Raw genomic sequence first — 25324 nt, 5'->3', positions numbered from 1 at the left:
GAACATGGCATCACAGAACGTGTAGCGGGACCATGGCGACAGCTGCTACCCTGATTTCGGAGCCTCTCTGATCCAAGGGAACATGCTGGGGAAAAAAGAACATAAGGACTCCGGGGAATGACTCCCCAGAGCTAGGTTAGTAACAGCATTTTTGGGACATGGATGCACATAATGAAAAGATGGAAAGATAGAGGAGAGAGGAGCTCAGTGTATCAAAATAAGTCCCCAGCTGTCTAAAACTATTACAACAAAACCAAGAGAGACGAGGTAAAGAGAGCTCCAGCCCGGCCGGGCTAGAACTCTCCCCAACCGGATCGGGCTGTATGCCAAGTCTCCCTTTAGTTCTATTATATTCTTGATTATATGTTAGATAAATCTGAAAACTATGTGACTAACTACTACTCCCTAACAATATTCGATTCTATGCCCTAACTAGTGTATCAAAATAAGTCACCAGCTGTCTAAAACTATTACAACAAAACCAAGAGAGACGAGGTAAAGAGAGCTCCAGCCCGGCCGGGCCAGAACTCTCCCCAACCGGATCGGGCTGTATGCCAAGTCTCCCTTTAGTTCTATTATATTCTTGATTATATGATAGATAAATCTGAAAACTATGTGACTAACTACTACTCCCTAACAATATTCGATTCTATGCCCTAACTAGTGTATCAAAATAAGTCCCCAGCTGTCTAAAACTATTACAACAAAACCAAAAGAGACGAGGTAAAGAGAGCTCCAGCCCGGCCGGGCCAGAACTCTCCCCAACCGGATTGGGCTGTATGCCAAGTCTCCCTTTAGTTCTATTATATTCTTGATTATATGATAGATAAATCTGAAAACTATGTGACTAACTACTACTCCCTAACAATATTCGATTCTATGCCCTAACTAGTGTATCAAAATAAGTCCCATGCTGTCTAAAACTATTATTACAACAAAACCAAGAGAGACAAGGTAAAGAGAGCTCCAGCCCGGTAGGGCCAGAACTCCCCCCAACCGGATCGGGCTGTATGCCAAGTCTCCCTTTAGTTATATTATATGATAGATAAATCTGAAAACTATGTGACTAACTACTACTCCCTAACAATATTCGATTCTATGCCCTAACTATAAGCTTTATCAAAAAGGAAAGTCTTAAGCCTACTCTTAAATGTGGAGACGGTGTCTGCCTCCCGGACCCAAACTGGAACCTGGTTCCACAGGAGAGGAGCCTGATAGCTGAACGCTCTGGCTCCCGTTCTACTTTTAGAGACTCTAGGAACCACCAGTAACCCTGCATTCTGGGAGCGTAGTGCTCTCCTAGGGTTGTAAGGTACTATGAGCTCTTTAAGATAAGATGGAGCCTGACCATGAAGAGCTTTGTAGGTGAGAAGAAGGATTTTAAATTCTATTCTAAATTTTACAGGAAGCCAATGCAGAGAAGCTAAAACAGGAGAAACGTGATCTCTTTTCCTGGTTCCCGTCAGAACACGTGCCGCAGCATTCTGGATCAGCTGTAGAGTCTTTATGGATTTTTTCGAGCAGCCTGATAGTAAAGAATTGCAGTAATCCAACCTAGAAGTAACAAATGCATGGACTAGTTTTTCTGCATCATTTTTAGACAGGATATTCCTGATTTTTGCAATATTACGTTGGTGAAAAAAGGCGATCCTTGAAATTTGCTTTAAGTGGGAATTAAAGGACATGTCCTGATCAAAGATGACTCCAAGATTCTTCACTGTGGTGCTGGAGGCCAGGGTGATGCCATCCAGAGTAACTATATCTTTGGATAGTGCGTCACGGAGGTGCTTGGGTCCGAGAGCAATAACTTCAGTTTTATCTGAGTTTAACATTAGAAAATTACAGGTCATCCAGGTTTTAATATCCTGAAGGCACGTTTGAAGTTTAGCTAACTGATTAGTTTCATCCGGCTTGATTGATAGATATAATTGAGTATCATCTGCATAACAATGAAAGTTTATGGAGTGTTTCCTAATAATACTGCCTAAAGGAAGCATATATAAAGTGAACAGGATTGGACCGAGCACAGATCCTTGTGGGACTCCATGACTAACCTTGGCGTGCACAGAGGATTCATCGTTAACATTAACAAACTGAGATCGATCTGATAAATAAGACTTAAACCAGCTTAGAGCAGTCCCTTTAATGCCAATTAAATGTTCCAATCTCTGTAATAAGATATAATGGTCAATGGTATCAAATGCAGCGCTAAGATCTAATAACACAAGTACAGAGATAAGTCCTTTGTCTGAAGCAATTAGGAGGTCATTAGTAATTTTCACAAGTGCTGTCTCTGTGCTATGATGAACTCTAAATCCTGACTGAAAATCCTCTAATAAGCTGTTGCTATGCAGAAAGTCGCACAGCTGTTTGGCGACTGCTTTCTCAAGAATCTTAGAGAGAAATGGAAGGTTGGATATAGGTCTATAGTTGGCTAAAACATCTGGATCAAGGTTTGGCTTTTTCAGAAGAGGTTTAATTACAGCTACTTTAAAGTACTGTGGTACATAGCCTGTTAATAAAGACAAATTGGTTATATTCAGTAGTGAAGTGTTGACTAATGGTAAAACTTCTTTAAGTAGCCCAGTCGGGATGGGATCTAAGAGGCAGGTTGATGGCTTAGATGAAGAAATAATTGAATTAAATTGATAAAGATCAAGTGAAGCAAAGCAGTCAAAACATGTATCTGGTTTTACAGCTGTTTCTAAGGTTCCTGAGTTTAGAGATAAGCCAGTTAAAGGCAGGTCTTGGTGAATTTTGCTTCTAATAGTTATAATTTTATCATTGAAGAACCTCATAAAGTCGTTACTACTAAGAGCTATGGGAATACTTGGCTCAGTAGAGGTGTGACCTTCTGTTAGCCTGGCTACAGTGCTGAAAAGAAACCTGGGGTTGTTCCTATTTTCCTCTATCAATGACGAGTAGTACGCTGCTCTGGCATTACGGAGGGCCTTCCTATACGTTTTAAGACTATCTTGCCAGGTTAAACGAGAATTTTCCAGTTTGGTGGAGCGCCAGATCTTCTCAAGTTTCCGCGATATTTGCTTTAATTTGCGAGTTTCAGTGTTATACCATGGAGCTAATCTTCTTTGTTTTATTATCTTCTTTTTTAGAGGGGCAACAGAGTCTAGAGTCATTCGTAGCGAGCCTGCTGCACTATCAACAAAATGATCGATTTGGGAGGGACTAATAGCATAGGAGTCCTCCGTTACTTTGGGATTTGGTAATGAAGAACACATTGCGTTTTTCATAAAAGAGCAGCTCTAGACCGTACTCTGTGATGTTATTTACAGAAACCCAACAATTCCCACGTAATGGTGGTAATGGTGACTTGACTCGACTCTGACTCTTCTTTGGTGACTCGGACTTGGGCTCAGACTCAACTTGGACTCCCAAGTTCTCTACTCAACTACAACACTGCCATAAACATACACACTGTAGTTTTTTTTTTACTGCGTCCCATATACACATTTCCTCCTGTTTAAGGAAATTTCTGAGGCTTTTTAAAAGTCCCAGTAAAAAGCTTCTCAATACTGTTTTAATTTAAGAAATTCAACAATATTATGGTCTTATTTCAGGGCTCCAGACTAACTTTTTACATCGGTCGCACTGGTGCATTTAATGTTTTAATTTTTAACATTTTAGTACACTCAAAATGTTTTACCATCAGTAATAAATTTTAAGCATTAATAGATTATTATGAAACACAATATTTGTGCATGTAATATATGTACATAATGCTACCAGGTTAGATCATTATTTGATAATTATCACTTTCAGAACCACATCTCAACTTCAACTCAAAGTGTAACTCTCACCAAAATGCAACCAAGGGTCTTTTTGTGAATGTACCTCAGTCCAACTTTAGTTTAAAAGCATAATTAGGACGGAAGCGCCACTTTAAAGATTGACCGATGTTTCATTTTTGGTCAAATGGCCTGTTGAATTACTACTATGATCGCATCAAAATTGCTATTTTTAAAACACTAAGATGGCTCGACACAACATGAAACTTCTCTCAAAGTATCACCAGGGGCTCTACACATGAACTTGAGCATTGTTGCATTGTTTGTCTACACAGAGATTACTAAAAAGAAAGGTTTTGAACAACTCACTTCAACAGTTTTTCCACTCACCGCCATTTTGACAGTGAAAAAGTGTTGATTTCCAAATGATACGTAATGCACTGGTAATTAGTAAAAAACAATATTGACCTTGTAGTTGAAAAAAGAGCCTCAAATAGGAATGAAATTTCCTCCTATGGAGTCCATTCATTTGCATTCGGAGATCGACACTTTTTGACCGGCAAGATGGCGGCAAGCGGAAAAAACAACTTCAGTTGCTACTTCTTGTGTTTCTAATCTGACACTGGCGTAGTGGGGCATGTCCACATGATACCAGCCTAATATTTCCCTACGCCAGTCAACAAGCGATTCTCCTTCTCTGCTCTTTTCTAATCACACATAAAGCTGTCTGTCGGGCAGGGCTTTACAGCGCTTTCTCTTCCTATCTGAACCCATTGCTACACACAGAGAAAGACCTGCTTAATGCCAAGCCATTGAAAATGTTTAGTGACATGTGACAGATCTTTCATGCATGTTATTTGAGTAGTGAAGATTTTGTGGTTCTGGTGCCGGTTCGGGCCTGGCCCCAGGGTATATTTGAGATGACTCAAATTGTCTCAGACTGCACCTTTAACCTTTGTGTTTGTTTAACCCTGGGGGCACTGAAGCCATTTTTACAGTTTAATTTCCGTCTGGATTTATTTTATAAAAAAGCTTGTAAAACATCAACCCTGTTGTCTACAGTCAAGATATGAACATCATTTTTTTTAGGACAAACTGGGTTATTGGAATATGTGGGTTGCAGTGAGGTCACTTGCATGTTAAAAATGGTTGTAGGGCCTTAAAGATAAATAAATAAATAAATGAATCTTCCAGATATGTATTGATATCACAGACATATAAGTAAAACCTAAGCCATTTTCCATTCTAAAACACTTCTCATATGTCTTGGGAGTCACACTGTGAAGAAATAATCATAACTTATACAGTTGAGAAAATACATGCATTTTTTCCAAAAAAGTCAAGACGTCATGACATTTACTTATGCCAATAATAACATAATAATGTCATATTTATTGATATTACAATACCCAGAACCCACAGCAATGTTATACAAGCAAATATGTGTCTAAATATTGCATAATTTGGCCTTCCATAGAATATATAGGCATTTTTGTCCCCTCTGGCCTTCCATACAAGAGGGGTGCCTTTATCTCCCATATATGGGCATGCACTTCCTGAAAAATAGACAGGACAGACACAGAGCGAGAGATCAGAGATTAGACGAACGATTCAGCGTTAGAAATGGGTCAAAACGCGATGAATTATGGATATAAAGTGGATCAATCTTGGATATAACAGTATGGATTTAAAGCCCAAAGAGGCTGAAGTTCCAGGCTGGATAGAAAATCCCCTGTAGAGGCTAGAAAGACAGGGAAAAGACCGCCGTAAAGCCGAAAACGTCAGGATTTAAACGAAACCGAAAGTAAGTAAATCGCTCATATGGTTCAAAAGTTATTAAACTATGAATCAGAGGTACTTTTTTACTTGTGGGCGAGTGTCTCGGGCTCAGAGGGTTAATGGTAGGCCAGAAATAACTTCCAGGAGTCCCCTAGTTGAAATCAATCATCTTTAGTGTTAATATTGATATTAATAGTGATCCATCACTAGACCATTGTTTTCTTTGCATATCTGGCCAGAGTCAATTTTGTTACTGGGTTAATGAATTTTCTGAGCGATTCTCCATTCCAGCTGCACCCTCCACAAGTCTCTATCACTCCCAGGCCTTTAGACACAGAGACAGTAAGGTCAAGGTGGCTTTTCGCTCTGTTACTAATATTCTACCAAATATATCCTACAAATTCCTCTTTTCCACAGCAAATGCTGTGGAACCTAAAAAATCCACGTACGACACAGCCATTCTCGGAACTTAAAACCCCTTTTTCCCGACCTTTTTACTGTGTCCCACATATACATTTCCTCATTTCATTTCTATTTCCATTTTTACAACTCAGAAGGAATTAGCAACATTAGTAAAAAATAAACTTGGATTACTCGTATTGGCAGTGCTTTGTGGTGCGTGTGTCCTATATGTAGATGTTAGCTGCTAGTGTAAGCTGCATTGCTCTCTAAGGCTCTCTAAGGCTATACTTGATGCTTAAATTTAGTTTTTTGGAAATCTCTAAACATTTTGAAACAACAAACTTCAAAACAAACATCTTTTTGTATTAAAACTGCAAAATCACACTTCAAACCTATGTCTTGCTAAAGGCTATACTGACTTAAATCAACAGGCCAACTTCTGAAACAAAGAAGGGATCTCTGATAGAGAAAAGAGGATAGAAAAAGCAGTTGGAGATAGGATAGATTGGGATTGGAGAGGGGGTCACTGGGTGGTGACTTAGACCCAGCGTAGCTGTACTCCTTCCTCTTTGTCAGATCAAGTGTCAGCCTCTTTTGAATAGTTTTCACCACTAACATTTGATAGGGTGGTAGAGCACCCTCTTTTGATAAGGCCATAGTTATTAGCCTACTGATTAGAGTTCTAAGACAAGGGATTGCAGAACAGCCGCAGCAGACATAGATGCGAGCAAACACAGCTATAAAGACCAACATTGACATAATCATGTCTTTCCATCTTCCAAACATGTTGTGCATCCAATCGGTTACAGGGAAAGCATTTAGATCAACATTAAACATTTTTTAATTTTCTGCTAATTCTTTTAGGCCATCAGAGAAGTCGAACCGATGCCTGTAACAGTCAACATTTTTGTTTACTGTTGCCCACCAGAAAAGAATGACTCAAACCCTAAACCAATGAGCCAATCTAATTGTGTGCTTTGAACTTGTCTGGTAACTGCACCTCTGGGTGCATCAAGTTTATCACACATGCAGATTCTGTCATCAAAAGGTGCTACCAGGAGTGCCCCTTCTTGCTTGGTATGGGACACGTTTGGGTGCTACTTCACTGCCAAAACACATCGGCTCAACTGGTGCTTTGATTAACAAACCATGAGTCTAAGTAACCACTTCACAAACAACACAAATTGTGCCGTGTTTTATTGCTTTTCTCTCCCGGGAACTTTAGATGTTATTAACAGGATAAATCCTATACTCACCTCCTATACTATGTGCCAAAAGAAATGTCAAAGGTGAGAGCTTGATTCGCTCTTTGGTTCCTTTTTTGTGTATAAATTAAATTCTTGCTCGATACCAATGTCAACACCAAGAAGAGCTCAGTCAGTGCACACTTTTCCCCGTCCTGCTCTTGAGAAACAGATGTAATTGCCTGGAAAAGGTTTAAGCAACTGGAGACAGTATTTACTGGAGGAAACAGTAAACTCAATGACTTGTATATTCCATTTTAACTGTGAGGTTTAGAGAGTGCATAGCTAAACAGACCAGGGACACACTGCAAACCTGTGGCGTCTTTTTAGGTGGTTCTATTTCAATAGGGCCTAACAGTAAGTACCATTCTGGAAAACAGTAACTAACTATTTGTTACTCATTCAAAAATCTAACTACCAGTCTGAAAAATTAACTAATATTTTTTTAATTATTAACTACTTATTTTTTTTTTGTACCTTATTGTAAAGTGTTACCCTGCCAGTATATAAAATTATATACTGAGTGTAATTTCCCCCACAGGACACAAGATGTCCCCCCCAACACATCCTTTTAGTTAATCCTCCTTCTTCTGATGGATCCACGTTTATGATTCACACACACACACTGTGATCTTTTGTCATTTGACCATCACTTTACGGGATACCCAATTGAAGATTTTGTGTTTGTGGTGCTGGTTCAGGCCTGGCCCCAGTGACTTCCAGGAGTCCTCTAGTTGAAGTCAATCATCTTTAGTGAAACATGGAATCAGACTTGCCTACCGCTAACAGTCTTTCCGAGAGTCCGAATGCCTGAACAATACCCTCTCTCTTTATCCTTTGTGTATCTGGCCGGAGTCAATTTTGTTACTGTGTTAATGAATTTCCTGGGCGCTTCTCCGATCGAGCTGCTCCCTCCACAAGTCTTGTCACTATCACTCCCAGGCCTTTAGACACAGAGAAAGCAAGGTCAAGGTGACTTGAGACTCTCTTAATAATATTCTACCAAAATATACTCTACAGTATACCTAATCTGAGTTTCAATTTAACACACTCACATGCTCTTTGCATTCAAACAATGTTGGCAACACAACATCAACGCTGTCTATTGAGAAAAATAATTAGATTGATTAAATCTACTATCTATGAAAACAGTTTCAGATTATTTTCTTTTAATCGATTAATCAACTATTTGTTGCAGCAAGTATCATTGAATCTGCTGCTAATCAGCTCACTATCAGCAAACACAATCAGCACTTGTTTCCCATGAGACAACTTATGAATAAAATACAAAACCATATTAGTATGCGTAAACAATTGTAAATAGTCTATACAACTTAGTTTATCATAATGTGAATTTCCATACTCTCAAACAGTATGCCTATCTTGTTTCTTTCCCTCTCTTAGGGCTCACACCTGTTTTAACCGCCTGGACCTGCCACCATACCCTTCATACACCATGCTGTATGAGAAACTGCTGATCGCCGTGGAGGAAACCAATACGTTTGGCCTGGAATGATCCAGAAAAGACATGCAAATCAACACTGGATTTCTCTTAGCTTAACATTGGCTGGGCTAATTGCAAAAAAAAACAGCTCCCGTGGGCTTAATACGTGTTAAAGATTACTAGATTGTACTCAACAATGTTTTTTGTCATCTGATTGGATGTCACTGTTATGGTACTGTGTTTTAGAGTCTCTCACTTAGCTAGAGGATCTTAATAACCAGCACCTAGCACTTAGTAGGCAACACCACAGCAGGAAGTATATATCATGAATGATTAATAACATTATTAATCAATAATATGATTACATTAATGATCAATGATTAGTAACAATATTACGTTATTAATCATTAAAATTTGAGAATATGTGACTAAACAGCGTTTTGAATATATATACCCAAAGTAAATGGAATTAAAATCATTTAGAGTTGCATTTACCAAAGTGCATCATCTATCCAACAATAAAAGTAATTTTAGAAAAACAGTTACAATCAAATTATATCTACACAATAGCACTGAAAACAAGAACTTTACAGAAAATCTAAGACGTTACTATAAAAGCTAAATACTTGAGAACTAGTTTGTATTTATATGTATCCTTACACCTGGGTTAAAATTTTGATTTCACAGAAAGGAAATTATAAAGTAATGATGATAAAAGTTGTAGTAAGCTCATGTATGGTAAAGACAAGGAGGAACACATACATACAAAAACAAATGACTACTGTTTTCACTTCATCAAAGTTAATTGAAACATTTGGTTGCCAAAATTCTTGTTCAGCATAATGCCAACCAGGTTAGCTAGTGCTAGCATTACCTGGTAATTTAAGTTCCCACAGTTAGTGATGAGGGAATGTTAAAGAAAAGTTTTCTGTACTGCTGTACATGCAGATAACGTTGCCAGTACTCAAAGGGCTAAGTTTCACCCACTGATTGACTTGCTTCAGAACAGCACAATGCCATTGTAACCATAAACAACACTGGCTTGGCATCCTCCCCAGCTCCACCCTCTCGTCAAAAATTGTCACATTCGGTTGCAAAAAAACAAGATGGCGATGTCCGCATTGCCAAACTAGAGGCTTCAAAAAAGCAGTCTACAAACCAATGGGTGTTGTCACAATGCTACGTCCTCTATTTTTACAGTCTGTGATAACAAAGGTTTATTTTTCTGTATTTAGCTGTATTTCATCTGGACTATGGTGAGCCAGTATGAGCCTGCCTGAGGATCTGAGACTGGGATCTGGAACAGAAAGAATTTAAGAAATGTAATAAACCTTTGTGCCAGAAACCTGCCATGTCAAGGCCCTTGGGATGATCAGTAGACTATTACAATCCAATTTAAAACTGTAACCAATATAAAGATGCTATGTAGGTACATACTGTATAATGTACTGATACATAATGTGCAGATCTGACTGTTTGCCCCAGTCAGAGCTGCACATTAGCGCTCAAAGAGGATATTTTGTCAACTGACAAAAGATGCAGAGCTGCAGAAGTAGGATATGGACATGATATGGATGAATGGATTACTTTTACTAGACCGTTTAGCATTTGGTTTAAGTTATGAAAAAATGTCTGGGGGAGTGGACAAGAAAACTAGGGAAACCGTAATATAGGGATACTTCATAAAAAATTGGCCATTGTTGTAATTTAGATACAGTACACCAACAGCATGAAAGATAAAATGTGTGGTATAGCCCCTTAAAAGACTAACAGGTAGTTACAGACTCAACAACCAATACAAAACCTTATCCAGTTGGGATCCTCAAGAAATATTGGTATCGTCCAGAAAGGTCTGGAACTGCACCATCCCATTCTCTGTCTCCCTCAGCAGCTGGGTGATGATTATCTCTGAATGGGCAGCAACGTTACAGATGAAGAACTTTAACAGTCTTTCCAAGCTTTTTTGCTCTGCTATGCCTTCAAAAGTAGAGACAATGGTGTCACATCTCTATCAAAGTAGCCATCACTTTCAACACAAGGGCTTATGGGATTCCTTCTGTAAAAACGGAAGGCAATCATGTCAACCAAGCAATCAGGTAGTTTATGATTCCTTGACGACAAAGAATGAACACTGTCTCCAGCTGTCAAAGAGGACTTTCTATGAATCCTTTTGGCCAGAATGGTGCTTCACCTGGTCCTGCTGTTTGAATGGAAAATGCTTGTACTCTTCAAGTCCTCCACTGATAAACTTGCTTTCTCTGACTGTGTACCTTCACAATGGTGTTGCTCTTTGCATGGAGCAGGTTCTCCAATATCCCAAACCTTTACTGTCTCAAACAATGTGAGTGGTGCAAAGCATGTAGGTCTCCAAGGGTCTAGGATCATTTAATCGGATCCCTGGTATATACTTGTGATGTGTACTGGGGCCTTTTAACAAACCATGTATGCAATAGATAGACCTTTACTCCAATGTGTTTCACAGTCTACCATTTTGTTTCAGACAATGACCGACTGTAGTGTACCCTCAGCATTTCCCAGACTCCAGTCCAGTAATGGAACTGTGCCTCAGTTACTTACTGCCTCATACGTGGCCTGTGAGGCTGTGGCAAGTACTTATTAGTATTTGCTTTGGTTCTTTTTGAAAACAATTTGCATGTTCTCCTAGTGTCCTTGTGGCTTTCCTCTAACACTTTAAACACAGGTAATGTTCATTGGAGATTCTGATTTACAGTTAACCACCAAAAGCTTTAATTAGGCACATTGTTAAAAAGGTTTAAAAAGTTTTATCTCTCAAAGCACATTACCCCAGGTTTAACTAAGGGGTTTGTGATTGCAGCCATTGGTTGGTCTTTATAATTTATGATTTAAAGGAAACGCCACTGATTTTACACATCAAAGTGCGTTTCCAGGTTTTGGGAAATGTTAGTGCACATGTGAAAGTTGATGTCAAGTTTTGTAAAGTTTGAAAAATTAGTTAACTGGTTGTGCGGAGTTAAGAAGAAGTGAGATGATAAGAAGTGAACTTACCAGACCTCTGTAGCCGGCTCCTCACGCAAAGGCTTGAGGCTCCAGGCCACAATAGCCAATATTCCCACTGTCCACCTAAACCTTTGGCCAAATGCTTTTGTTGCCTAACCCTAACTACAGAGTTTATTTGCTATGATGACAATCTTTCCCTAATCTTAACCATATCGTAGTAGCCAGATAGTGTACAAAATGACAAATTGTTAAAGTTGTTCATTGGATGTAAAAATAGAAATAAAAAATAAACTTTAAACGTTATCTGGGTTTTACAGAATCATCATTGTTTTCTGCCAGTGGGTGAAATTGACATTTTAAGTGTAAATGAGATCTACATTACAGACAGGCATTTGTATATTAGCTGAGAGAAAGTGGCAACACCTGCAGCATCCTTTCTTGTTATTCACCCAAAGAATGAAACATGGAACGCCCCTGACCCCTAATAGGATTAAGTGGCACAAGCAAGATAGGACAAAGCTGTGATTATGTTGCACCTTTTTTCTGTTTTTTTCTACAATCTTTTGTACTGTATAGTATCTATAAGTAAAGGGAAGTCCAGAAGCTTTCCTTGAATGTTTTTTTTTGTTACAGTTTTTTGATGATGTGAAGCTTCAGTTTGCCTTCACTTTTAAAGCTGAGTTTTGATATGTGTCTTTTCTCTTATGTATTAGGCCATCTGGTTATCTGTGGCTTAGTGCAGGAAATGTACTACTGTCACACTCTCTGTTTCATGATTTTTCTTCCACGTTACAGAACTCTCACAGTGTCATCACTCTTAAAAGTGTTTTACTTATAAAAACTGAGGTAAGAGTTTTCATTGGGAATTTTGTGTTTCGTTTACTGCAAGGCTTTTTTAAGTAGCATGAACACTGTAACAATACTTAACGTGAACCCAGCCAAATCAAAATGAGTTAAATAATATTGCTTATATTATTTAGTTAGATAAACTTCCTTTTCTCAGTAAACGTAACTGACTTAAAATTAGTATGGTTTACTTGTAGCAACCTACAATTTAAGTTGCAATAAGTTAATTTTATAAGTAAAATTAACCTAATCACACGTGTGAATGAACTCCATGACATGAGTCATGGCTACATCCTCCGGTATATCAATGATGCTGCATTAACAGCTATAAAAATGCATATCTATATCCCAAGCACTACGTTTTGGTTCTTTCTCGTCTATAAGAATTTAAAAAACACTTTACAGTAACTACACACAATTAATTTTTTATTAATTTCATTAGTTACCTGTTAATGGTTTGTTAATCATGAGTATTGTTCATACATAATTCATCATTAGTAAAGCATTTGTTCACACAGTTATGAATCTAAAAATATGTTTGTAACTACATGATTTATCATGGCCCTCCAGTCCACAGAGGGATATTGGATCACATTGACTCTTCAGATCACAGAGACTTCCAAGGTTTAGAAGGGTTCAGTTGGCTGGGTGACGAGCTAAAGGAACTTAGACGGATTGCCCTGGATTCCTTCTTTATAGTGGTAGGACAAACATAAACCAAACTCAAATGGGCCCCAACGTTGAACATCTCTGAACTCTTGTCATCAAAGAACAATTGAGTTTATAGAACTGAAAAGGGTTTCTTTTATGTGCGCACTTTATTATTTAATTTGTAATTTTTAATGCCGGTGTTTGTCTGTATGAATGCCATATTTCTGTGTATATTAATACACTTCTCAAACTTCATCCTAGTTTCTAAGTCTCTTTATTGATGTTCAATTCTCTGGTTTTTAATCTAGTTTTCTTCTGGATCTGGTCCAAATCATGATGTGTGTTTAAAATCTGCTAGCCTTTGTAACTCATTTATTTCTAACAGATGCATTAACACCCCAGCTATTAGTTAGGCCTATTGCTAAATCATAACATTTTATTAAAGGCATTAATAAATGTAGGTCTAAAGAGTCTTTTAATCATTAACTTAGTAGTTGTAACCAACGGTATACATCCCAGTGTACCTAGTTAATAATGGTAAATAAGAAACCCGTGTAAACCTGACGAAATGACAGCAACAAGGTTAAAACATCACAAAAAGCTCACAAGAGGCAGAAATGCACGTTTCCTGCATGGAGATGTGTGTTTATCAGCTATTGTTAAGAAACCTGTGTAAACCTGTTGAAATGACAGCAACAAGGTTGAAACATCCCAAACAGCTCAGAAGAGGCCGAAAAGCATGTTTCCTTTATTGAGATGTATGTTTAACAGCTACTGTTAAAAGAACTAGTGTAAACCTGTGTAAATGATGGCAACAAGGTTAAGACACCACAAAAAGCTCAGAAGAGGCAAAACACAAGTTTTATGCATGGAGATGTGTATTTAACAGCTACTTTTAAAAAACTTGTGTAAACCTGTTGAAATGACAGCAACAAGGTTAAAACATCACAAAAAGCTCACAAGAGGCAGAAATGCACGTTTCCTGCATGGAGATGTGTGTTTATCAGCTATTGTTAAGAAACCTGTGTAAACCTGTTGAAATGACAGCAACAAGGTTGAAACATCCCAAACAGCTCAGAAGAGGCCGAAACGCATGTTTCCTTTATTGAGATGTATGTTTAACAGCTACTTTTAAAAGAACTAGTGTAAACCTGTGTAAATAACAGCAACAAGGTTAAAACACCACAAAAAGCTCAGAAGAGGCTGAAACACACGTTTTATGCATGGAGATGTGTCTTTAACAGCTACTGTTAAAAAACTAGTGTAAACCTGTTGAAATGACAGAAACAAGGTGAAAACACCACAAAAAGCTCAGAAGATGCAAAAACGGAGGTTTCCTGGATTGAGATGTGAGTTTAAAAACTAATGTTAAGAACCTGGTGTAAACCTGTAAAAATGACAGCAACAAGGTTAAAACATCACAAAAAGCTCACAAGAGGCAGAAATGCACGTTTTCTGCATGGAGATGTGTGTTTAAAAGCTATTGTTTAGAAACTGTGTAAACCTGTTGAAATGACGGCAACAAGGTTAAAACATCCCAAAAGCTCAGAAGAGGCCTAAAAAGCATTTCCTTTATTGAGATGTATGTTTAACAGCTACTTTTAAAAGAACTAGTGTAAACCTGTGTAAATGATGGCAACAAGGTTAAGACATCACAAAATGCTCAGAAGAGGCGAAAACAAGTTTTATGCATGGAGATGTGTATTTAACAGCTACTTTAAAAAACTTGTGTAAACCTGTTGAAATGACAGCAACAAGGTTAAAACATCACAAAAAGCTCACAAGAGGCAGAAATGCACGTTTCCTGCATGGAGATGTGTGTTTATCAGCTTTGTTAAGAAACTGTGTAAACCTTTTGAAATGACAGCAACAAGGTTGAAACATCACAAACAGCTCAGAAGAGGCCGAAACGCATGTTTCCTTATGAGATGGCTGTTTAACAGCTACTTTAAAAGAACTATTGTAAACCTTTGTAAATAACAGCAACAAGGTTAAAACACCACAAAAAGCTCAGAAGAGGCTGAAACACACGTTTATGCATGGAGATGTGTCTTTAACAGCTACTGTTAAAAACTAGTGTAAACTTTTGAAATGACAGAACAAGGTTAAAACACCACAAAAAAGCTCAGAAGATGCAAAAACGGAGGTTTCCTGGATGAGATGGAGTTTAAAACTAATGTTAAGAACCTGGTGTAAACCTGTAAAATGACAGCAACAAGGTTAAAACCTCACAAAAAGCTCAGAAGAGGCCGAAAAACACGTTTTTCTGCATAGAGATGTGTGTTTAAAAGCTGTTGTTTAGAAACTGGTGTAAACCTGTCAAACTGACGGCAACAAGGTTAAAACATCACAAAAAGATCAGAAGAGGCCTAAACACACATTTCCTGCATGGAGATGTGTGTTTAACAGCAATTGTTAAGAAACTGGTGTAAACCTGTCAAAATGACAGCAACAAGCTTAAAACATCACAAAATGCTGAGAAGAGGCTGAAAAGCATGTTTCCAGCATGGGGATGTGTGTTTTAAAGCTACTGTTAAGAAACTATTGTAAACCTTTGAAATGACAGCAACAAGGTTAAAACATCACAAAAAGCTCACAAGAGGCTGAAAAGCACGTTTCCAGCATGGAGATGGGGCTTTTAAAGCTTCTGTTAAGAAACTACTGTAAACCCTTTTGAAATGACAGCAACAAGGTTAAAACATCACAAAATGCTGAGAAGAGGCTGAAAAGCATTTTTCCAACATGGAGATGGGGCTTTTAAAGCTACTGTTAAGAAACTATTGTAAACCTTTGAAATGACAGCAACAAGGTTAAAACATCACAAAATGCTGAGAAGAGGCTGAAAAGCATGTTTCCAGCATGGGGATGTGTGTTTTAAAGCTACTGTTAAGAAACTATTGTAAACCTTTGAAATGACAGCAACAAGGTTAAAACATCACAAAATGCTGAGAAGAGGCTGAAAAGCATTTTTCCAACATGGAGATGGGGCTTTTAAAGCTACTGTGAAGAAACTAATGTAACACTGTTGAAATGACAGCAACAAGCTTTAAACCTCACAACAAGCTCAGAAGAGGCTTAAAAGCACGTTTCCAGCATGGAGATGTGTGTTTTAAAGCTACTGTTAAGAAACTAATGTAAAACTCTGAAAATGACAGAAAGAAGGATCACAACAAGCTCAGAAGAGGCTGAAAAGCACGTTTCCAGCATGGAGATGGGGCTTTTAAAGCTTATGTTAAGAAACTACAGAAAACCCTTTGAAATGACAGCAACAAGCTTAAAACATCCCCAACAGCTCAGAAGAGGCTGAAAAGCACGTTTCCAGCATGGAGATGTGTGTTTTAAAGCTACTGTTAAGAAACTAATGTAAAACTGTGAAAATGACAGAAAGAAGGTGAAAACAACACAACAAGCTCAGAAGAGGCTGAAAAGCATGTTTCCATCATGGAGTTGTGTGTTTTAAAGCTACTGTGAAGAAACTATTCTAACACTGTTGAAATGACAGCAACAAGCTTAAAACATCACAAAAAGCTCAGAAGAGGCTGAAAAGCATGTTTCCAGCATGGAGATGGGGCTTTTAAAGCTACTGTTAAGACACTACTGTAAACCTTTTGAGAAGATAGAAACAAGGTTAAAAACATCACAACAAGCTCAGAAGAGGCTGAAAGGCACGTTTCTAGCATGGGGATGTGTGTTTTAAAGCTACTGTTAAGACACTACTGTAAACCTGTTGAGAAGATAGAAACAAGGTTAAAACATCATAACAAGCTCAGAAGAGGCTGAAAAGCACGTTTCCATCATGTAGATGTGTGTTTTAAAGCTACTGTTAAGAAACTAATATAAATTATGAAAATGACAGAAAGAAGGTTAAAACATCACAACAAGCTCAGAAGAGGCTGAAAAGCATGTTTCCATCATGGAGCTGTTTGTTTTAAAGCTGCTTTTAAGGAACTAATGTAACACTGTTGAAATAACAGCAACAAGCTTAAAACATCACAAAAAGCTCAGAAGAGGCTGAAAAGCACGTTTCCAGCATGGAGATATGTGTTTTAAAGCTACTGTTAAGAAACTAATGTAAAACTCTGAAAATGACAGAAAGAAGGTTAAAACATCACAACAAGCTCAGAAGAGGCTGAAAAGCATGTTTCCATCATGGAGTTCTGTGTTTTAAAGCTACTGTTAAGAAACTAATGTAACACTGTTGAAATGACAGCAACAAGCTTTAAACATCACAACAAGCTCAGAAGAGGCTTAATAGCACGTTTCCAGCATAGAGATGTGTGTTTTAAAGCTACTGTTAAGAAACTAATGTAAAACTCTGAAAATTACAGCAACAAGCTTAAAACATCACAAAAAGCTCAGAAGAGGCTGAAAATCACGTTTCCAGCATGGAGATGGGGCTTTTAAACTTATGTGAAGAAACTACAGTAAACCCTTTGAAATGACAGCAACAAGGTTAAAACATCACAAAAAGCTCAGAAGAGGCTGAAAAGCACGTTTCCAACATGGAGATGGGGCTTTTAAAGCTTATGTTAAGAAACTACAGTAAACCCTTTGAAATGACAGCAACAAGGTTAAAACATCACAAAAAGCTCAGAAGAGGCTTAAAAGCACGTTTCCAGCATGGAGATGTGTGTTTTAAAGCTACTGTTAAAACTAATTTAAAACTCTGAAAATGACAGAAAGAAGGTTAAAACATCACAACAAGCTCAGAAGAGGCTTAAAAGCACGTTTCCAGCATGGAGATGTGTGTTTTAAAGCTACTGTGAAGAAACTAATGTAACACTGTTGAAATGACAGCAACAAGCTTTAAACATCACAACAAGCTCAGAAGAGGGTGAAAAGCACGTTTCCAGCATGGAGATGGGGCTTTTAAAGCTTATGTTAAGAAACTACAGTAAACCCTTTGAAATGACAGCAACAAGGTTAAAACATCACAAAAAGCTCAGAAGAGGCTTAAAAGCACGTTTCCAGCATGGAGATGTGTGTTTTAAAGCTACTGTTAAGAAACTAATTTAAAACTCTGAAAATGACAGAAAGAAGGTTAAAACATCACAACAAGCTCAGAAGAGGCTTAAAAGCACGTTTCCAGCATGCAGATGTGTGTTTTAAAGCTACTGTGAAGAAACTAATGTAACAATGTTGAAATGACAGCAACAAGCTTAAAACATCACAAAAAGCTCAGAAGAGGCTGAAAAGCACGTTTCCAGCATGGAGATGGGGCTTTTAAAGCTTAAATTAAGAAACTACAGTAAACCGTTTGAAATGACAGCAACAAGGTTAAAAGATCACAAAAAGCTCAGAAGAGGCTGAAAAGCACGTTTCCAGCATGGAGATGTGTGTTTTAAAGCTACTGTTAAGAAACTAATGTAAAACTCTGAAAATGACAGAAAGAAGGTTAAAACATCACAACAAGCTCAGAAGAGGCTGAAAAGCACGTTTCCAGCATGAGATGTGTGTTTTAAAGCTACTGTGAAGAAACTAATGTAACAATGTTGAAATGACAGCAACAAGCTTAAAACATCACAAAAAGCTCAGAAGAGGCTGAAAAGCACGTTTCCAGCATGGAGATGGGGCTTTTAAAGCTTAAATTAAGAAACTACAGTAAACCGTTTGAAATGACAGCAACAAGGTTAAAAGATCACAAAAAGCTCAGAAGAGGCTGAAAAGCACGTTTCCAGCATGGAGATGGGGTTTCTAAAGCTTATGTTAAGAAACTACAGTAAACCCTTTGAAATGACAGCAACAAGCTTAAAACATCACAAAAAGCTCAGAAGAGGCTGAAAAGCACGTTTCCAGCATGGAGATGTGTGTTTTAAAGCTACTGTTAAGAAACTTATGTAAAACTCTGAAAATGACAGAAAGAAGGATCACAACAAGCTCAGAAGAGGCTGAAAAGCACGTTTCCAGCATGGAGATGGGGCTTTTAAAGCTTATGTTGAGAAACTACTGTAAACCCTTTGAAATAACAGCAACAAGGTTAAAACATCACAAAAAGCTCAGAAGAGGCTGAAAAGCACGTTTCCAGCATGGAGATGGGGCTTTTAAAGCTTACGTTAAGAAACTACTGTAAACCTATTGATAAGAAAGAAACAAGGTTAAAACATGACAACAAGCTCAAAAGAGGCTGAAAAGCACGTTTCCAGCATGGGGATGTGTGTTTTAAAGCTACTGTTAAGAAACTAATGTAAAACTGTGAAAAATAACAGAAAGAAGGTTAAAACATCACAAAAAGCTCAGAAGAGGCTGAAAAGCACGTTTCCACTATGGAGATGTGTGTTTTAAAGCAACTAATTTAAGTAACTAATGTAAAACTGTTGATAAGAAAGAAACAAGGTTAAAACATCACAACAAGCTCAAAAGAGGCTGAAAAGCACGTTTCCAGCATGGGGATGTGTGTTTTAAAGCTACTGTGAAGAAACTAATGTTACACTGTTGAAATGACAGCAACATGCTTAAAACATCACAAAAAGCTCAGAAGAGGCTTAAAAGCACGTTTCCAACATGGAGATGGGTCTTTTAAAGCTACTGTGAAGAAACTGTTACACTGTTGAAATGACAGCAACAAGCTTAAAACATCACAAAAAGCTCAGAAGAGGCTTAAAAGAACGTTTCCAGCATGGAGATGTGTGTTTTAAAGCTACTGTGAAGAAACTAATGTAACACTGTTGAAATGACAGCAACAAGCTTAAAACATCACAAAAGGCTCAGAAGAGGCTGAAAAGCACGTTTCCAGCATGGAGGTGGGGCTTTTAAAGCTTATATTAAGAAACTACAGTAAACCGTTTGAAATGACAGCAACAAGCTTAAAACATCACAAAAGCTCAGAAGAGGCTGAAAAGCACGTTTTCATTATGGAGATGTGTGTTTTAAAGCACTGTTAAGAAACTAATGTAAAACTCTGAAAATGAGAGAAAGAAGGTTAAAACATCACAACAAGCTCAGAAGAGGCTGAAAAGCACGTTTCCAGCTTGGAGATGTGTGTTTTAAAGCTACTTTTAAGAAACTAATGTAAACTGTTGATAAGAAAGAAACAAGGTTAAAACATCACAACAAGCTCAAAAGAGGCTGAAAAGCACGTTTCCAGCATGGGGATGTGTGTTTTAAAGCTACTGTTAAGAAACTACTGTAAACCTGTTGAGAAGACAAAAACAAGGTTAAAACATCACAACAAGCTCAGATGAGGCTGAAAAGCAAGTTTCCAGCATGGACGTGTGTTTTAAATCTACTGTTAAGAAACTAATGTAAACATGTGAAAATGACAGAAAGAAGGTTAAAACATCACAAAAAGCTCAGAAGAGGCTGAAAAGCACGTTTCCAGCATGGAGATGTGTGTTTTAAAGCTACTGTTAAGAAACTAATGTAAAACTGTGAAAAATAACAGAAAGAAGGTTAAAACCTCACAAAAAGCTCAGAAGAGGCTGAAAGCACGTTTCCAGCATGGAGATGTGTGTTTTAAAGCTACTTTTATGAAACTAATGTAACACTGTTGAAATGACAGCAACAAGCTTAAAACATCACAAAAAGCTCAGAAGAGGCTGAAAAGCACGTTTCCAGCATGGAGATGTGTGTTTTAAAGCTACTGTTAAGAAACTTATGTAAAACTCTGAAAATGACAGAAAGAAGGATCACAACAAGCTCAGAAGAGGCTGAAAAGCACGTTTCCAGCATGGAGATGGGGCTTTTAAAGCTACTGTGAAGAAACTAATGTAACACTGTTGAAATGACAGCAACAAGCTTTAAACATCACAACAAGCTCAGAAGAGGCTGAAAAGCACGTTTCCAGCATGGAGATGGGGCTTTTAAAGCTACTGTGAAGAAACTAATGTAACACTGTTGAAATGACAGCAACAAGCTTTAAACATCACAACAAGCTCAGAAGAGGCTGAAAAGCACGTTTCCAGCATGGAGATGGGGCTTTTTAAGCTACTGTGAAGAAACTAATGTAACAATGTTGAAATGACAGCAACAAGCTTAAATTATCACAAAAAGCTCAGAAGAGGCTGAAAAGCACGTTTCCAGCATGGAGATGTGTGTTTTAAAGCTACTGTTAAGAAACTTATGTAAAACTCTGAAAATGACAGAAAGAAGGATCACAACAAGCTCAGAAGAGGCTGAAAAGCACGTTTCCAGCATTGAGATGTGTGTTTTAAAGCTACTGTGAAGAAACTAATGTAACAATGTTGAAATGACAGCAACAAGCTTAAAACATCACAAAAAGCTCAGAAGAGGCTGAAAATCACGTTTCCAGCATGGAGATGGGCTTTTAAATTATGTGAAGAAACTACAGTAAACCCTTTGAAATGACAGCAACAAGGTTAAAACATCACAAAAAGCTCAGAAGAGGCTTAAAAGCACGTTTCCAGCATGGAGATGTGTGTTTTAAAGCTACTGTTAAAACTAATTAAAAACTCTGAAAATGACAGAAAGAAGGTTAAAACATCACAACAAGCTCAGAAGAGGCTTAAAAGCACGTTTCCAGCATGGAGATGTGTGTTTTAAAGCTACTGTGAAGAAACTAATGTAACACTGTTGAAATGACAGCAACAAGCTTTAAACATCACAACAAGCTCAGAAGAGGGTGAAAAGCACGTTTCCAGCATGGAGATGGGGCTTTTAAAGCTTATGTTAAGAAACTACAGTAAACCCTTTGAAATGACAGCAACAAGGTTAAAACATCACAAAAGCTCAGAAGAGGCTTAAAAGCACGTTTCCAGCATGGAGATGTGTGTCTTAAAGCTACTGTAAGAAACTAATTTAAAACTCTGAAAATGACAGAAAGAAGGTTAAAACATCACAACAAGCTCAGAAGAGGCTTAAAAGCACGTTTCCAGCATGCAGATGTGTGTTTTAAAGCTACTGTGAAGAAACTAATGTAAAACTCTGAAAATTACAGAAAGAAGCTTAAAACATCACAAAAAGCTCAGAAGAGGCTGAAAAGCACGTTTCCAGCATTGAGATGTGTGTTTTAAAGCTACTGTGAAGAAACTAATGTAACAATGTTGAAATGACAGCAACAAGCTTAAAACATCACAAAAAGCTCAGAAGAGGCTGAAAAGCACGTTTCCAGCATGGAGATGGGGCTTTTAAAGCTTAAATTAAGAAACTACAGTATAAACCGTTTGAAATGACAGCAACAAGGTTAAAAGATCACAAAAAGCTCAGAAGAGGCTGAAAAGCACGTTTCCAGCATGGAGATGTGTGTTTTAAAGCTACTGTTAAGAAACTAATGTAAAACTCTGAAAATGACAGAAAGAAGGTTAAAACATCACAACAAGCTCAGAAGAGGCTGAAAAGCACGTTTCCAGCATTGAGATGTGTGTTTTAAAGCTACTGTGAAGAAACTAATGTAACAATGTTGAAATGACAGCAACAAGCTTAAAACATCACAAAAAGCTCAGAAGAGGCTGAAAAGCACGTTTCCAGCATGGAGATGGGGCTTTTAAAGCTTAAATTAAGAAACTACAGTAAACCGTTTGAAATGACAGCAACAAGGTTAAAAGATCACAAAAAGCTCAGAAGAGGCTGAAAAGCACGTTTCCAGCATGGAGATGTGTGTTTTAAAGCTACTGTTAAGAAACTAATGTAAAACTCTGAAAATGACAGAAAGAAGGTTAAAACATCACAACAAGCTCTGAAGAGGCTGAAAAGCACGTTTCCAGCATGGAGATGGGGTTTCTAAAGCTTATGTTAAGAAACTACAGTAAACCCTTTGAAATGACAGCAACAAGCTTAAAACATCACAAAAAGCTCAGAAGAGGCTGAAAAGCACGTTTCCAGCATGGAGATGTGTGTTTTAAAGCTACTGTTAAGAAACTTATGTAAAACTCTGAAAATGACAGAAAGAAGGATCACAACAAGCTCAGAAGAGGCTGAAAAGCACGTTTCCAGCATGGAGATGGGGCTTTTAAAGCTTATGTTGAGAAACTACTGTAAACCCTTTGAAATAACAGCAACAAGGTTAAAACATCACAAAAAGCTCAGAAGAGGCTGAAAAGCACGTTTCCAGCATTGAGATGTGTGTTTTAAAGCTACTGTGAAGAAACTAATGTAACAATGTTGAAATGACAGCAACAAGCTTAAAACATCACAAAAAGCTCAGAAGAGGCTGAAAAGCACGTTTCCAGCATGGAGATGGGGCTTTTAAAGCTTAAATTAAGAAACTACAGTAAACCGTTTGAAATGACAGCAACAAGGTTAAAAGATCACAAAAAGCTCAGAAGAGGCTGAAAAGCACGTTTCCAGCATGGAGATGTGTGTTTTAAAGCTACTGTTAAGAAACTAATGTAAAACTCTGAAAATGACAGAAAGAAGGTTAAAACATCACAACAAGCTCAGAAGAGGCTGAAAAGCACGTTTCCAGCATTGAGATGTGTGTTTTAAAGCTACTGTGAAGAAACTAATGTAACAAGTTGAAATGACAGCAACAAGCTTAAAACATCACAAAAAGCTCAGAAGAGGCTGAAAAGCACGTTTCCAGCATGGAGATGGGGCTTTTAAAGCTTAAATTAAGAAACTACAGTAAACCTTGAAATGACAGCAACAAGGTTAAAAGATCACAAAAAGCTCAGAAGAGGCTGAAAAGCACGTTTCCAGCATGGAGATGTGTGTTTTAAAGCTACTGTTAAGAAACTAATGTAAACTCTGAAAATGACAGAAAGAAGGTTAAAACATCACAACAAGCTCTGAAGAGGCTGAAAAGCACGTTTCCAGCATGGAGATGGGGTTTCTAAAGCTATGTTAAGAAACTACAGTAAACCCTTTGAAATGACAGCAACAAGCTTAAAACATCACAAAAAGCTCAGAAGAGGCTGAAAAGCACGTTTCCAGCATGGAGATGTGTGTTTTAAAGCTACTGTTAAGAAACTTATGTAAAACTCTGAAAATGACAGAAAGAAGGATCACAACAAGCTCAGAAGAGGCTGAAAAGCACGTTTCCAGCATGGAGATGGGGCTTTTAAAGCTTATGTTGAGAAACTACTGTAAACCCTTTGAAATAACAGCAACAAGGTTAAAACATCACAAAAAGCTCAGAAGAGGCTGAAAAGCACGTTTCCAGCATGGAGATGGGGCTTTTAAAGCTTACGTTAAGAAACTACTGTAAACCTATTGATAAGAAAGAAACAAGGTTAAAACATGACAACAAGCTCAAAAGAGGCTGAAAAGCACGTTTCCAGCATGGGGATGTGTGTTTTAAAGCTACTGTTAAGAAACTAATGTAAAACTGTGAAAAATAACAGAAAGAAGGTTAAAACATCACAAAAAGCTCAGAAGAGGCTGAAAAGCACGTTTCCAGCATGGAGATGTGGTTTTAAAGCAACTAATTTAAGTAACTAATGTAAAAACTGTGATAAGAAAGAAACAAGGTTAAAACATCACAACAAGCTCAAAGAGGCTGAAAAGCTCGTTTCCAGCATGGGGATGTGTGTTTTAAAGCTACTGTGAAGAAACTAATGTTACACTGTTGAAATGACAGCAACATGCTTAAAACATCAAAAAGCTCAGAAGAGGCTTAAAAGCACGTTTCCAACATGGAGATGGGTCTTTTAAAGCTACTGTGAAGAAACTGTACACTGTTGAAATGACAGCAACAAGCTTAAAACATCACAAAAAGCTCAGAAGAGGCTTAAAAGAACGTTTCCAGCATGGAGATGTGTGTTTAAAGCTACTGTGAAGAAACTAATGTAACACTGTTGAAATGACAGCAACAAGCTTAAAACATCACAAAAGGCTCAGAAGAGGCTGAAAAGCACGTTTCCAGCATGGAGGTGGGGCTTTTAAAGCTATATTAAGAAACTACAGTAAACCGTTTGAAATGACAGCAACAAGCTTAAAACATCACAAAAAGCTCAGAAGAGGCTGAAAAGCACGTTTCCATTATGGAGATGTGTTGTTTTTAAAGCACTGTTAAGAAACTAATGCAAAACTCTGAAAATGAGAGAAAGAAGTTAAAAATCACAACAAGCTCAGAAGAGGCTGAAAAGCACGTTTCCAGCTTGGAGATGTGTGTTTTAAAGCTACTTTTAAGAAACTAATGTAAAACTGTTGATAAGAAAGAAACAAGGTTAAAACATCACAACAAGCTCAAAAGAGGCTGAAAAGCACGTTTCCAGCATGGGATGTGTGTTTTAAAGCTACTGTTAAGAAACTACTGTTACACTGTTGAAATGACAGCAACATGCTTAAAACATCACAAAAAGCTCAGAAGAGGCTAAAAGCACGTTTCCAACATGGAG

The 25324-nt window shown here is 37.8% G+C and overlaps 1 protein-coding gene and 1 long non-coding RNA gene across 2 annotated transcripts in view; one reads left to right on the top strand and one right to left on the bottom strand.

Annotated features, from left to right (window-relative positions):
* LOC116676964 (E3 ubiquitin-protein ligase HECW1) overlaps nt 1–11868 on the top strand; it is a 194835-nt gene extending 182967 nt beyond the window's left edge. Inside the window, 1 exon segment of the mRNA XM_032507731.1 lies at nt 8576–11868. Coding sequence (XP_032363622.1) covers nt 8576–8687 — 112 coding nt within the window. The 3' untranslated portion in view covers nt 8688–11868.
* LOC116676966 (uncharacterized) overlaps nt 1–12960 on the bottom strand; it is a 60037-nt gene extending 47077 nt beyond the window's left edge. The window contains exon 1 of the long non-coding RNA XR_004328865.1: nt 12887–12960. This is a non-coding gene — a long non-coding RNA (uncharacterized LOC116676966). The remainder of the gene's footprint in view (nt 1–12886) is intronic.
* Nucleotides 12961–25324: the final 12364 nt, after the last annotated feature.

The sequence above is a fragment of the Etheostoma spectabile genome, unplaced genomic scaffold (assembly GCF_008692095.1).
Source record: "Etheostoma spectabile isolate EspeVRDwgs_2016 unplaced genomic scaffold, UIUC_Espe_1.0 scaffold00004148, whole genome shotgun sequence".
Taxonomy (NCBI): domain Eukaryota; kingdom Metazoa; phylum Chordata; class Actinopteri; order Perciformes; family Percidae; genus Etheostoma; species Etheostoma spectabile.
Note: the sequence above shows the minus strand (reverse complement) of the source record. Positions and strands in the feature narration are given on the sequence as shown.